Source organism: Caretta caretta, chromosome 5, assembly GCF_965140235.1.
Source record: "Caretta caretta isolate rCarCar2 chromosome 5, rCarCar1.hap1, whole genome shotgun sequence".
Classification (NCBI taxonomy): Eukaryota; Metazoa; Chordata; order Testudines; family Cheloniidae; genus Caretta; species Caretta caretta.
Genome location: NC_134210.1, coordinates 485,719 through 500,787, shown reverse-complemented (window position 1 = coordinate 500,787; position 15,069 = coordinate 485,719). Strand labels below are relative to the sequence as shown.

The 15,069-nt window shown below is 54.5% G+C and overlaps 1 protein-coding gene across 3 annotated transcripts in view; it reads left to right on the top strand.

Annotated features, from left to right (window-relative positions):
* TLN1 (talin 1) overlaps positions 1 to 15,069 on the top strand; it is a 139,418-nt gene that overhangs the window by 114,121 nt on the left and 10,228 nt on the right. For all 3 annotated transcript variants that reach the window (XM_048834676.2, XM_048834678.2, XM_048834677.2), the window contains exons 46-53: positions 1,186 to 1,369; positions 1,524 to 1,649; positions 2,119 to 2,235; positions 3,122 to 3,307; positions 3,660 to 3,767; positions 9,841 to 9,946; positions 14,078 to 14,202; positions 14,611 to 14,736. In XM_048834676.2, the coding sequence (XP_048690633.1) occupies positions 1,186 to 1,369; positions 1,524 to 1,649; positions 2,119 to 2,235; positions 3,122 to 3,307; positions 3,660 to 3,767; positions 9,841 to 9,946; positions 14,078 to 14,202; positions 14,611 to 14,736 (1,078 nt within the window). The remainder of the gene's footprint in view (positions 1 to 1,185; positions 1,370 to 1,523; positions 1,650 to 2,118; positions 2,236 to 3,121; positions 3,308 to 3,659; positions 3,768 to 9,840; positions 9,947 to 14,077; positions 14,203 to 14,610; positions 14,737 to 15,069) is intronic.

Genomic DNA, 15,069 nt, shown 5'->3' with positions numbered 1-15,069 from the left:
TGCACACACAGGGCAGGCAGTGCTTTCTGTGACCTGTTTTCCCCCCAGAAAGGGTGGGGCAGGCCATGGGGGGCGCACTGTGGCCCCACCTGTCTGTGCTGCACACACCCATAGTGATCAATGGCTCCATGTCTATTTCACAGCCGGTGTCAAGTGGGGTGCCCCAAGGGTTAGTCTTGGGTCCGGTTTTGTTCAATATCTTCATTAATGACCTGGAGGATGGTGTGGCTTGCACCCTCAGCAAGTTTGCAGATGACACTAAACTGGGAGGAGAGGTAGATACGCTGGAGGGCAGGGATGGGATACAGAGGGACCTAGAGAAATTAGAGGATTGGGCCAAAAGAAATCTGATGAGGTTCAACAGGGACAAGTGCAGAGTCCTGCACTTAGGACGGAAGAATCCCATGCACCGCTACGGACTAGGGACCGAATGGCTCGGCAGCAGTTCGGCAGAAAAGGACCTAGGGGTTACAGTGGACGAGAAGCTGGATATGAGTCAGCAGTGTGCCCTTGTTGCCAAGAAGGCCAATGGCATTTTGGGCTGCATAAGTAGGGGCATTGCCAGCAGATCGAGGGACGTGATTGTTCCCCTCTATTCGGCACTGGTGAGGCCTCATCTGGAGTACTGTGTCCAGTTTTGGGCCCCACACTTCAAGAAGGATGTGGATAAATTGGAGAGAGTCCAGCGGAGGGCAACAAAAATGATTAGGGATCTGGAACATATGACTTACGAGGAGAGGCTGAGGGAACTGGGATTGTTTAGTCTGCAGAAGAGAAGATTGAGGGGGGATTTGATAGCTGCTTTCAACTACCTGAAAGGGGGTTCCAAAGAGGATGGCTCTAGACTGTTCTCAATGGTAGCTGATGACAGAACGAGGAGTAATGGTCTCAAGTTGCAGTGGTGGAGGCTTAGGTTGGATATTAGGAAAAACTTTTTCACTAGGAGGGTGGTGAAACACTGGAATGCGTTACCTAGGAAGGTAGCGGAATCTCCTTCCTTAGAGGTTTTTAAGGCCCGGCTTGACAAAGCCCTGGCGAGGATGATTTAGTTGGGGATTGGCCCTGCTTTGAGCAGGGGGTTGGACTAGATGACCTCCTGAGGTCCCTTCCAGCCCTGATATTCTGTGATTCAGCCGCAGAGGATGTGTGCAGGCCGTTGGTCTCTGACTCATGGGTCTCCCACAGGGAGGGCATCCTGAAGACAGCCAAGGCACTGGTGGAGGACACCAAGGTGTTGGTGCAGAATGCCACTGCCAGCCAGGAGAAGCTGGCCCAGGCTGCCCAGTCTTCTGTGGCCACCATCACCCGCCTTGCAGAAGTGGTGAAGCTGGGTGCTGCCAGCCTGGGCTCCGAGGACCCTGAGACTCAGGTAAGATCTGGTACCACATGGCATTTGGGCTGGGGTGGGGCCTGGCCTTTGGTGACCCGGCACATTCAGCTCGCTCCCGTCTCAGCCTGCCTCCTCCCCGCCCGACACTGTGGGGCACCAGCCAAGCCACTGACCTGGCCCTGCTCCTTCCCAGGTGGTTCTGATCAATGCAGTCAAAGACGTGGCCAAGGCGCTTGGGGACCTGATCAGTGCTACCAAGGCGGCGGCCGGCAAAGCCGGGGATGACCCCTCCGTCTACCAGCTGAAGAACTCGGCCAAGGTCAGTGTGTGGGCAGATGGAGGAAGAGTGGAGCTGGGCACATAGCGGGAGGGGATGGAGCAGGGTGCACAGGGGAAGAAAATCAGGTGGTAGGGGGTTAACTAGGGAAGGGGGTCACTGGCAGGGCAGGGTGTGTGTGGGGGTACTGGGGAGTAGGGGGTCACTTAGGGGGATATGGGGTATGGGCTGTGGCGGGCAGAGGAGAGCTGGTGCGGAGGGATATGGGCTGTGGGGGGCGGAGGGGAGCTGGGGGCGGAGTGGAGGGATAGGGGCTGTGGTGGGCGGAGGAGAGGTGGGGGCGGAGTGGAGGGATATGGGGCATGGGCTGTGGGGGGCAGAGGAGAGCTGGTGGCGGAGGAGAGGGATATGGGCCGTGGGGGGCGGAGCGGAGGGATAGGGGCCGTGGGGGGCGGAGGAGAGCTGGGGGCTCCCCGCGGTGAGTCACTGAGCCTCCCTCTCTGTCTGCCAGGTGATGGTCACCAACGTCACCTCCCTGCTGAAGACGGTGAAGGCCGTGGAGGATGAGGCCACGAAGGGGACCCGTGCGCTGGAGGCCACGATAGAGCACATCCGGCAGGAGCTGGCGGTGAGCAAGGGCCGGGCCAGCGCCCCTCTGCTCGGAGCTGCCCCTTCCTCACCAACTGCCTTTGCACCCAGCACCCGGCTCAGGGGTGGAGTGAAATGGCACGGGGCCCCTCTGCGCCCCGGCAGCGCTCGCTACCCCCCCCGGGGCACGGGGCCCCTCTGCGCCCCGGCAGCGCCCGCTCCCCCCCCGGGGCACGGGGCCCCTCTGCGCCCCGGCAGCGCCCGCTCCCCCCCACACACTCCCCCCGGGGCACGGGGCCCCTCTGCGCCCCGGCAGCGCCCATTCTTCCCCCCAGCACGGGGCCCCTCTGCGCCCCGGCAGCGCCCGCTCCCCCCCCCGGGGCACGGGGCCCCTCTGCGCCCCGGCAGCGCCCGCTCTTCCCCCCCCACACTCCGCACGGGGCCCCTCTGCGCCCCGGCAGCGCCCGCTCTTCCCCCCCCACACTCCCCACGGGGCACGGGGCCCCTCTGCGCCCCGGCAGCGCCCGCTCTTCCCCCCCCACACAACCCCCCCCCCGGGACACGGGGCCCCTGTGCGCCCCGGCAGCGCCCGCTCCCCCCCCACACACCCCCCCGGGACACAGGGCCCCTCTGCGCCCCGGCAGCGCCCGCTCCCCCCACACACACCCCCGGGACACGGGGCCCCTCTGCGCCCCGGCAGCGCCCACTCTTCCCCCCACACACACCCGGGACACGGGGCCCCTCTGTGCCCCGGCAGCGCCTGCCTCCAAGGAGCAGGATGTCGCGGGTCAGCCTCGGGCAAGCTGAGGCTGCGGGCCGTGCGCTGGGAAGTCAGGCAGTGACCAGGCTGCGGTACCTGCCCAGCCCTAACTCTGTGCCCCCTGCCCCCACCCATCCTGGTCTCACCCCCACTGCTCGCGTCTCAGGTTTTCTGCGCCCAGGTGCCTCCAGCCAAGACCTCGACGCCAGAGGATTTTATCCGCATGACCAAAGGCATCACCATGGCGACAGCCAAGGCCGTGGCCGCCGGCAACTCATGTCGGCAGGAGGATGTAATCGCCACGGCCAACCTGAGCCGCCGCGCCATCGCTGACATGCTGCGCTCCTGCAAGGTAAGCGGAGACATGCCGGGGCGGGGCAGGAGGGCGACAGGCTGCAGGGGGGCACCGGGGCGGGGCAGGAGGTTTCGGGGGGGCACCGGGGGCAGGAGGGTGACAGGCTGCAGGGGGGCACCGGGGCGGGGTAGGAGGTTTCGGGGGGGCACCGGGGGCAGGAGGGCGACAGGCTGCAGGGGGGCACCGGGGGCGGGGCAGGAGGTTTCGGGGGAGCACTGGGGGCAGGGCGGGGCAGGAGGGCGATAGGCTGCGGGCGGGCACCGGGGCCGGAGGCTGCGGGCGGGCACCGGGGCCGGAGGCTGCGGGCGGGCACCGGGGCCGGAGGCTGCTCACTCTTTCCGGCTTTCAGGAAGCCGCCTACCACCCTGAGGTGAGCGCGGACGTGCGGCTGCGGGCGCTGCGTTACGGCAAGGAGTGCGCCAACGGCTACCTGGAGCTGCTGGAGCACGTGCTGGTGGTGAGTGACCCCACCCCCTGCCAGCTTCCATCTCCTGGCGGCATCCCAGGGGAGCCCAGGCACACGATGCTCAGCCGCCCCATGGATACAGGGGTCACTCTGTAGCACCTTAGAATCACAGAATATCAGGGTTGGCAGGGACCTCAGGAGGTCATCTCGTCCAACCCCCTGCTCAAAGCAGGACCAATCCAATCCCCAACTACATCATCCCAGCCAGGGCTTTGTCAAGCCTTATAAACCTCTAAGGAAGTAGATTCCACCCCCTCCCTAGGTAACCCATTCCAGTGTTTCTTCTTCTGGGATCCTTCCCCCCTATCCCCCCTCAACTCTCCCCTCCCCTCCTCCTGTGGAGCTCTCCCCTCATACACCCAGAACTCTGTCCTCACCCTCCACGGGTTATGCTTTAGTCAAACACACGTCACTGGCCTCAGTGCCGGGGTACCTGGGTGAAATTCTCTGGTCTGTGATATACAGTAGGCCAGGCTAGGTGATCTAATGGACCCTTAAACTCTGTGAATCTATGAACCGTCCCCTGTGGAGACCTCTTAGTAGCAATTAGGAAAGGCAGACAATTGATAAAGGAAGCTAATGGTATAATGAAAAGCTTATGGCCGGTATAAATAAAAACTATCAGGGACAAACAAAATCCTAGCAGAGGTCTAGGTCAGTTTTACCATCCTTGTCTCATAACAATCTCTCATGATGCAGAAAAGGCAGATGTATTCAACAGCTGTTCCTGTTCTGTATTTGGAAAGAAGCCGGATGTTCTATTCGTATGAGTGACAATGAAATAGTTTCTGTTCCATCAGTAGTTAGAGAGGATGTTAAGCAGTAGCTACTATAGTTAAACATTTATAAATCATCAGGGACAGATAACTTGTATCCAAGAGTATTAAAGAATTGACTGAGGAGTTTTCTAAACCATTAATGTTGTTTATCAAATCTCGGAAGCGCCAAAGGAATGGAAAACAGTCAGTGTTGTGCTAGGATTTAAAAAGAGTAAATCGGATGACCCAGGGAACCACAGGCTGACAAAATCATGAGAAGGCTGATACGGGTTACAGTCAGTAAAGAACTGAAGGACCATAGCATGATTAACACCAGTTAACATGGTTCTATGGCAGACGGGTCTGGTCAGATAAACTTGTGTTTTTTGAGGTCACAAGTTTGGATGCTAAAGGTAACTATAGGTTAACGTACTGAGACTTCTCCAAGGCACTGGACTAAAAACAAGCACTATGCACAGTCAGTGTAACCCACATGTGATGAAGCTGCGAAACCTCACACTAGCACAGAAAAAGCGGGAGAGCCTGTGGTCCCAGCTGGACCTGCCCCGCTGTAGCTGCAGCCAACACCAGGCCTGGAGGGGAAGAAAAAGAGAGAACCTGGCTCAGTTCAGAGTGGACGGGCAAATAGGCAGGTGACAGCTACCTCCCCACCTGAGGGCAGAGTCCCTAGGAGCCTGGCACCCGGGCCAGCAGCACTGCATCCCTGACCAAGGGAGTCGGCTGAGGAGACCAAGGAGCACCCAGCATCTGCATAAATGGGGTGATTGGACAGTAGTGTGTTTTGGGGTTCAGTCCCTGCAAACTTACAGCCCTCTGCCTGGAGGAACCTGAGGCCATGGCAGGATGCCCAAGGTCCATGGGGGAGCGCTACTTGAGTTAAGCCTCTAAAACAGTTTGGACTAGAGAGGCCAGAGCGGTAGAGAGCAGCCCAGGGCAGTGGACTGAGACTCTCTGCCAGGAGCTCGCTATCGGGGGGCTGCTTCACACGCAGCCCTGGGCTGGGACCCAGTGGAGAGGGAGCGCCCGGGTCCCTTAAGGACTGAGACACCTTGGCCCGGGAAGCAAGGGGTGAGAAGGCAGGTGCGCCAACCACTAGGCCACCCGGCTCTCCAAGCACCCTGTTACACCATCTGAAATTGCTTTAAGAACTAGTCTACTGACCTATCAGTTTAGGAAACATGAAATGTCATCCAGTGAGGGGGTTTCAGTGGGTCCTGCAGGGATCTGTTCTTGCCTGAGTGCCATTCAATGCCTGTATCAGTGATCTGGAAGAACATATAAAATCGGTACTGGTAAAATTGGAGCTGCCCCAAAATAGGGGCTTGGCAAATGATGCTGGGGACTTGTCATTTATCCAGAGCAGTTGGGATCAGTTGGTAAGTTGCACTCATTGGAGGCCCTGAGGATGTTACATGGGCCGTAGCTCTGTGCTGATTGGGCCTCAAGCCGGTCCTTCGCTTTCAGTTCCAACTCCCGCCACTTCAAATCTATCTATGGGGAGTCAGGTCATGAAGACCCCCTGCTGGACGGGGAACCGGGTCTTCGGGACCCTCTGCTGCTGCCTTTGTCACTCTCAGACCCTCTTGGAACCCTGTGTGGGTCTGGAACCTGCCTCTTGGACTGATCATCCTTCTCCAGCCGTGCAATCTGCTGCGCCTTGTTGAGGTTCCCAACGCTTAACCCTCTCTCCCTGCACTGGTTTGCAATGCCCTTCTTAGGGAGGCGGTTATACACCATTTTCTTGCTGCTTCCTCTAACTAGCCTGTTTTACTGCTGCAAATCACTTATAGCAAAATGCTACTGGAGAATTCAGCATCCCACCCTGCCACCACCTGTCACGGATCCACAGGATTGGTGCTATGGCCCCAGCTTTTGAACAGTCCCTGGAGGAACCCTTTAGTGTGCTAGACCCCCAAGGGATCTCACTCTTCCTCCTGCATAAGCTACGCAGCTTCACCGCCTCCTTAGACACTCCCGCTTCGCCCCATGAGCTCCATTCAGTGAGTTCAACTGAGACAGACCCCAGTGGAGACTTGTACGCTCTGCAAGGACTAATGCACCTTGCCAGCATCTGCAGCAACATTCTCACAGTGCTGCCAGAACAGTCGGATTTATTAGTCAATGGCAACGCAGCATAGGAAGTCCTTAGGTTAGCAGAGAGAACTAAAGGTTAGAGCCCAGCCAGGCTCTACTGAACCCCGTTGTTCAAGCTCTGTCTGTCTCTCCAGCTGACCTCCTCATTAGACTCCAGGTGAGACCTCCAACTCTTCCCAGCAGCCAGCACTTATCCCCCACCTCACACCTCTGCAGTACCTGAGCTGGGGAAATGCCACTTTGCCTTCCTGCAGAGAGCTGGGGAAGTCCCCTGTCCCTCTGGGGCATTGGTTTGCTATGTGTCAATGTCGGAGTGATTGGATCTACCCTTGTATTATCAGAGAGAGGCTCTATTGATGTGAGGACCAAGACCCAGACAGCCAAGCGACATCCAGATCTGTCTCTTCGCCTGCCCTGAGAACAAACAGCCCGTTCCCACCCCCGGGTAACCATGCAGCACACAGAGCACAAAAAAGGCTCATAAAAATATTAAACCAGACACATTCAAATGAGAAATCAGACACACGTTGTTATCAGAGTGGGGGATTAGTCCTTGGAACAGACTCCCAAGCAAAGCAGGAAAGCCATCTCTTGATGGCTTCAAATCCAGACTGGTGCCTTTCTGACAGGTGCTTTAGTCAAACACAAGTTACTGGGCTCAATCCAGGGAAACTGGGTGAGGTTCCCTGGCTTGTGCTATACAGGAGGTTAGATGAGATAAACTAATGGGCCTGTGTGACCTTAAAATACAAATCTAGGAACCAAGAGCACAGGTCACATTTATGAGATGGAGGACTGGATCCTGGAAAGGACTTCGGGATCATGCTAGATAGCCCGCTGAATATGAGCTCCCAGCACGATGCTGGAGCTAAGAGAGTGGCTGTGGTCCTTGGATGGATGTGCAGGACAATATAGAGTAGGAGTGGAGAGGTGATGTTACCACTGTCTGTGGCATTAACGGGACCGGTACTGTATGTTGTGTCCAGTTCTGGGGTCCACACTTCCAGAAGGATGTTGATAAATTGGAAAAGGTTCAGAGAAGAGCTGCATCAGTGATCTGAGGTCTGGAAAACTGGCCTGACACTGTGAGGCTGAAGAAGTCTTATCTGTTTAGTTTACGTGGGAGATGACTGGACCGTTGTCTACAGTTCCCTGCCTGGGGAGGAGATTGTTGTTAGCCAGGGTTCTTCAATCTAACAAAGGCGAACCACCATCCAGTGACTGGAAGCTGAATCTAGACTCATTCAGACTTGAAATAAGGTGCAGTGATCATTAGGAGCCACTGGAACAACTGCCCTAGGGCTGTGGTGTATTCTCCATCCCTTAGCTGCCCAGGCTGCACACAAAGCCGCCCCTGCTTCCCCCACCCACCCGAGGCACACTGAAGCTCAAGCAGGAGGTGTTGTGCTTGATGCAGGAATCCCTGGAGGAGGGGTGGTGGTTCTCTGGCGCGCTCAGTGCAGAAAGTCAGACTAGATGGTCCAAATGGCTCATCCATGGTACAGAACTCGCCCTTATTTCCGCTGCACACACCACTTCCTCCCTTGGCAACCTCAGCCGTTCCCAGGCAGACCCCTGCCCCCCAGGCTCCCTTCTCCTCACGGGATGAGGCCCTGTCTCCACATGCATGTTCAGAGCCCCTCAGGGCCTTTGATTGGCACTGCCCCTGCAGGCTGTTCACTGCTTTACTCTCTTCTTTTCTATATTCTGTTCTTTCCACCCTTTCAGCCGGTGAGTACAGTGGTGCTTGGAGTGACCCCGTGTGTCTGCCCCAGCATGAGCCTTGGTCACAGCCCGCGTGCGTGCGTGTGAGCACCGAGTGACGCAGCTGGGCTGGGTGTGGGACACAACACGTGCTTTAGGTGACATGGCCTAGGGCTGTGTTGCCGGCGCATGTGAGAGCACGTGCCGGGGTGTGCTCTCAGTGCACACGCACATGTTCTGCGTGATGGGTAGGGGTGTGCTCAGTGTGCACACACTGAATGTGTCCACATGTGCTCCCGGTGACATCGGCCTAGGTGTGCGCTGCGTGTGCACGTGTGCCAGGTGACCTCGTTCTGGGAGGGTGCCGCGTGTGCATGCGTGTGCATATGCTCCAGGTGACATGGGCCTGGGGCACGCTCTGTGCGTGCACGCGTGTGCGCTGGGTCACCCGGGAGCAGGGACGTGCTCTGTGTGTGTGTCTCTGCCCGTGCGCATGCGCCAGTGACCCGGGATGGGGTGTACTGTCTGTGTGCCCCCTGGGTGGCGTGGGGGTCACTGCAGTGCTCTCTGAGCCCCATTCTCCAGGACGTCGCCCCTCAGAGATCCCTTCCTCAGTGACAGCACTCGCTGAGCCACGTGGCCATGTGCATTAACCACAGACGTGTGGCCGGCCCGTGCCCAGCCCTTCGGAGTGCAGCAGGTGCCCCCAGTTTGGCCCAGCAGCTGCAGAGCCAGGCAGGGCATGTGACGAGCTGGGCCGCAGCTGCAGTACGGGATCCGAGCATCTCCTGCACTGCGCTGTTTGCACTCCTGCGGCGGCTTGGCACCTGCCTGGCCAGACCTCAGCACCTCCAGGTGTGGGACCAGCAGCCTTCCCTGGCACACAGACAGACGGGGGTGGGGGCAGGGTCTCAGCTCCAGGAACCCAGGGCAGGGGAGGTCAAGGTCATGACTCTGGAGGAAGGGATTCTGTATTGGATAATTCCACCGTGGAGGAAGGGGGCATCACCTTAACCTGCAGAACTCACCGCCCCAAGGTGTCACTGAGACCACCAGTTCAGCTGGGTTCAGGAAATGATCAGCCATTTCTGTGGAGAATGAGACCAACTAAAGTCTCTGTAGAAAGGGTTAAAACAATGGACATACCACCTCAGTGCACAAGCCCTCCCCACCTGCCAGGAGTAGGGGAAACTCCCCTACAGGCCTGTTGTTCCAGAATGTCCACTGAGAGGTTCTTGTGGTAGCTGGTCCTACGCACTGTTAGAGACCAGAGGCAGGGATAGATGGGCCCCTGGGCTGCCAGTTCCTGTTCCAAATGGTATTATTCTGGGGAATAAGGGGATAGCCCGGGAGGGTGGGAGTTGGCAGAACCCTAGGTTTGTGAAAGGTCCTGGATGGAGTAACCCCAGATATTGCCAGCCATGTCCCCAGGAGCTCGCTCTCTGGGGACACAGCCTGCCTCTGCTCACAGTCCTCTCCCTCCCCAGATCCTGCAGAAGCCGAGTCATGAGCTGAAGCAGCAGCTGGCTGGATATTCCAAGCGAGTGGCTGGCTCCGTCACCGAGCTCATCCAGGCTGCAGAAGCCATGAAAGGTGAAGTCCAGCTCCGGAGCGGTGTTCATTCTTTGGTCACTGGCTCCATCTCAGTGGCTAGGATCTCAGCTGGGACTCTGACCCAGTGCTTGGGAGGGATCTGGGCATCAGTAAGAGGACCAGAAAAAGGCCACCATGGCTAAACAGAGTAAAAGAGGCGATTAGAGGCAAAAAAACGCCCTTTAAGAACGGAGAGTCCAAACCTAGCAAGGACAATAGAAAGAAGCATCGCTCAGGCAGGTCAGGTGTAGAAGTACAACAGGGCAGGCCAAGAAAGAGTTTGAAGAAAAACTAGCTAAGAGCACAAAGACTAGCAGCAAAAAAAAAATTTCAATACATGGGAAGCAGGAAGCTGCCAAACCATCAGCGGGGCCACTGGACGAGCGAGGTGCTAAGGAAGCGCTCACAGAAGCCAAGGCCATTGCAGAAAAGCTGAATGAATCCTCTGTATTGGTCTTCACTGCAGAGGATGGGAGGAAGATTCCCACACCTGAGCCATTCTTTTTCGGTGACAGATCTGAGGAACTGTCCCAGAATGAGGAGTCAGATGACATTCCCCAGTGTACAATCTGGACTGTTGAGTAGCTGTGTCTCCTCAATTCTCCAGCCTGGGTGCCTTTTACACTGCTTCGCTGGGAGAGCAACCATGCTGGTGTCAGGGTTCCCTCCCCACTCTGAACTCTAGAGTACCGATGTGGGGACCTGCATGAAAGACCCCCTAAGCTTATTTCTACCAGCTTAGGTTAAAAACTTCCCCAAGGCACAAATCCTTCCTTGTCCTTGGATGGGTACTGCTGCCACTACCAAGTGAGTTAGACAGAGATTCAGGGAAAGGACCACTTGGAGTTCCTGTTCCCTAAAATATCCCCCCAAGCTCCTTCACCCCCTTTCCTGGGGAGGCTTGAGAATAATATACTAACCAAATAGGTAAACCAGATTCTTAAAAAACAGAACTTTATTATAAAGAAATAAAAAGTAAAAGAAGCACCTCTGTAAAATCAGGATGGAAGGTAACTTTACAGGGTAATCAGATTCAAAACACAGAGGATTCCCCTCTACGCAAAACTTTAAAGTTACAAAAAACAGGGATAAACCTCCCTCTAAGCATAGGGAAAATTCACAACTTAAAAGATAATCTAATGTGCCTTGCCGTATTTACTTGCAAAAAGTAATACTGAGACTCATTTTAGGATGATTTTAGGCGAAGGAGTTTTCTGACCTGATGCTTCTCTGCTTTCCCAGACAACACACAACACAGAGCACAAACAAAGCCTTTCCCCCCCCCCCCCACTCCCCTATTTGAAAGTATCTTCTTCCCCATTGATCCTTTTGGTCAGGTGCCAACTAGGTTATTCGAGCTTCTTAACCCCTTACAGGTAAGAAATTCTAGGCTACCCTTTATGACAGCTGGTCTGGTCACTCAAAGCCTCCAGCACGTAAACCACTCCCAGCTCTCCTGTGTGAGTGCTATCTCCAGCCACCCATGAATTACTCTTCAGGGCAACACTAGCAAACTCCCAGTCCCAGACTTTCCCCCAGAAATGTGCAGCTTGTACTGCCCAGCTCTCTGCTTCTGGACAACACAAGCTCATAGAAAGTCTGTCATTTCATGAATAGAAAATGATGTGCACAAATCCTGTTATCACAAATGGTGTTTCCCAGACACTTCCGTCCAAACACACTGGTTTAGATAAAACAATCAAACGAGTGTATTAACAACAGAAAGATGCTTAGTGATTACAAGGGATGAGGCGTGAAAGTCAGGATTGGTTATGAAGAAATAAAAGATAAAATGCAATGAACACCTAACTCAAAAAGCTGAGTGAATTCAAAGGAAAAAGTCTTTCTCACCACATGTTTCAGCAGTCTTAATGGCAGAATCTTGCAGTCAGGATCCCGCCCCCAGTCCAGTGATGCTTCCTTTGTCCTTCAAGTGTTGTTGATACCATGAATAGAGGGATCAGGAGAGACGATTTGGGGCGTCTGTTCCCCATTTTTATATCTTTTCCTCTTCTTTGAGAATCATCTCCAGCTGGGGTTCAGGGAACAGAAAGTCTGGGGAGATTGCAACTTATTTGCCAAGGTGTAAATTTCTCACTCACACCTTTTTTCCTCAAGAGAATGGCCACTTAACCAGGTGATAGTCCATTTGATTTTGTTGACACCTGGCTGAAGCATCAATTAGCCTTTTATCTTTGAGGAACTGTTTTGTGCCTGCTTTTCTAAACTTGGAATATGTCTCAGTAATGTTAAACGCTAGAATCTTACAACTTTACATACAGTGTTGCCATGCATATTTTACTAGGACAGTAATGATCAGCAAATTATGAGTTTTCAAATGATACCTTACAAGGCATACTTTGTACAATATCCATTATAGCTTTGTAAAAAGGATGAACATGGGGATACAGACCGTCACAGTTAGTAGAGGAGTTTTGGGAACAAACTGATAAATTTAACAGTAGAAGGTCCCCAGGACAGATGGTATCACCCAAGAGTTCTGAAGGAACTCAGATATGAAATTGGTGAACTAACAACTGTGGTATGTAACCTATCACTTCAGTCAGCCTCTGTACCAAATGACTGGGAGATAGCTAATGTGACGCCAATTTTTTAAAAAGGATCCAGAGGCAATCCCGGCAATCCCAGTCCAGTAAGCCTGACTTCAGTCCCAGGCAAATTGGCTGAAACTACAGTAAAGAACAGAATTATCAGGCACATAGATGAACACACTATGTTGGGGAAGAGTCAACTTGGCATTTGTAAAGGGAAGTCATGCCTCACCAATCTATTAGAATTCTTTGAGGGGGTCAAACAAACGTGAACAAAGGTGATCCAGTTGATACAGTGTCGTTTAGACTTTCAGAAAGCCTTTGACAACAGCTCTTAAGCAAAGTAAGCTGTCATGGGGTAAGAGGAAAGGTCCTCTTATGGATCAGTAACTGGTTAAAAGACAGGAAACAAAGGGTAGGAATAAATGGTCAGTTTTCACAATGGCAAAAGGTTAATTGTGGGGTCTCTCAGGTATCTGTACTTGGACCTGAGCTGTTCAGTGTATTCATAAATGATGTGGGAAAATGAGGTGGAAAAATTTGCAGATGATACAAAATTACTCAAGGTAGTTAAGTCTAAAGCTGACTGCAGAGAGTCCAAAGGGATCTCACAGAACTGGGTGACTGAGCAACAAAATGGCAGATGAAATTCAATGTTGATAAATGTAAAGTGATGCACATTGGAAACCATAATCCCAACTAGCCATAGCAAGTGACGGCGTCTAAATTAGCTGTTACCACTCAAGAAAGATCTTGGAGTCCTTGTGGATCGTTCTCTGAAAACATCCACTCAGTGTTGAGTGGCAGTCAAAAAAGCGAACAGAATATTGTAGGACCCATTCGGAAAGGGAGCGATAATAAGACAGAAAATATCATAATGCCTCTATATAAACCATGGAATCGTATGGAACAGCTTCCATATGAAGACTGAAGGACTGTTCAGCGTGGAAAAGGGACGAGTAAGGAGGAATGTGACAGAGCTCTGTAAAATCATGACTGGGGTGGGGAGAGTGAATAAGGATGTGTTGTAACACACGAACCAGGGGTCACCCAATGGAATGAACAGACAGCAGGTTTAAAACAAACAGAAGGAAGTATTTCTTCACACAACGCAGTCTGCCTGTGGAACTCTTTGCCAGAGGATGTTGTGAAGGCCAAAAGTATAAGTGGGTTCAGTAAAGAACTAGGTAAAGTCATGGAGGACAGGTCCGTCAATGGCTATTAGCTAGGATGGGCAGGGATGGTGTCCTTAGCCTCTCTTTGCCAGAAGCTGGGAATGGGCGACGGGATGGATCACTTGATGATTCCCTGTTCTGTTCATTCCCGCTGGGGCACCTGGCATTGGCCACTGTCGGGAGACAGGGCTAAATGGACCTTTGGTCTGACCCAGTGTGACCATTATTATGTTCCTGTGATTCTATGCCCGGCTCTGGGAGGGCAGTGGGATCTAGTGGGTTAGAGCAAGGGGGCTGGGAGCCAGGATTCTGGGGTCCTATCTCCGGCCCTTGGTGCTGTTGGGTCTGGCTTGTGTTCTCAGGAATGGTTTCTCAGTCCCACGTCTCGGTTCTCGCCACCACAGGAACTGAGTGGGTCGACCCAGAAGATCCCACGGTCATTGCTGAGAATGAGCTTCTGGGAGCAGCAGCTGCCATTGAGGCTGCAGCCAAGAAACTGGAGCAGCTGAAGCCGAGGGCCAAACCCAAGGTACGGCTGCCCTGCCCCTACCTGCGCCAGGCTTAGCAGACCAGGATCCGCCACTCCCTGCCAGGCCCCCTGGAGGCTGCTGTGCCCTGACCGGGCCAAGGGTTCCCCCATCAACATCTGTGGCTCCAAGGCCTTCACTGTGGGGAGAGCTGGGCTCCACCCTCTCCCTGGGGAGAGCTCTCCAGTGTCACTTGCTCCCGCTGCCCCTTCGCCTGGCACCACGGAGCTCCCTCCCTGGGTCACAGTGGTGCCTGTTCCTTCTCCATCCATCCGTGTTGTATACATGCCCGCTCTCTGCCCTGTGTGCTGCTTGTCCCCTTCCACCTCTCAGCTCAGCTCCCTTCCCACCTGTCCCCGACGCTCCCCTCCTCTTCCACCAGGGCTCACATCCTCTGTTTCAATCTGCAGCAGGCGGACGAGAGTCTCAACTTTGAGGAGCAGATCTTGGAGGCTGCAAAATCCATTGCTGCTGCAACCAGTGCCCTAGTGAAGGCAGCCTCAGCGGCCCAGAGAGAGCTGGTGGCTCAAGGAAAGGTAACGCTGCCGAGTTGGGAGAGGCCATGAGACCTGTGGCACTTGCTACTCGAGGAGCCCGGCCAGGCTCGGAGCCCCTCTCTGGGTATTGCACAAACATCCTCTCCAAGCACAATCACAGCACGATGCTGGGGTACGAAGGGTTAGTGCGACCCTTGGGTATACAAACAGGGCAGCAGGGAGGGAATTTTACCTCTGACACAGCAGTGGTGAGACCAATACTGATCCTGTGCCCAGCTCCGGTGCCCACAGTTCAAGAAGGATGTTGATACATTGCAGAGGGCTCAGAGGAGCCACGCGAATGATCCGAGGAATAGCAAACCTGCTCAGAGG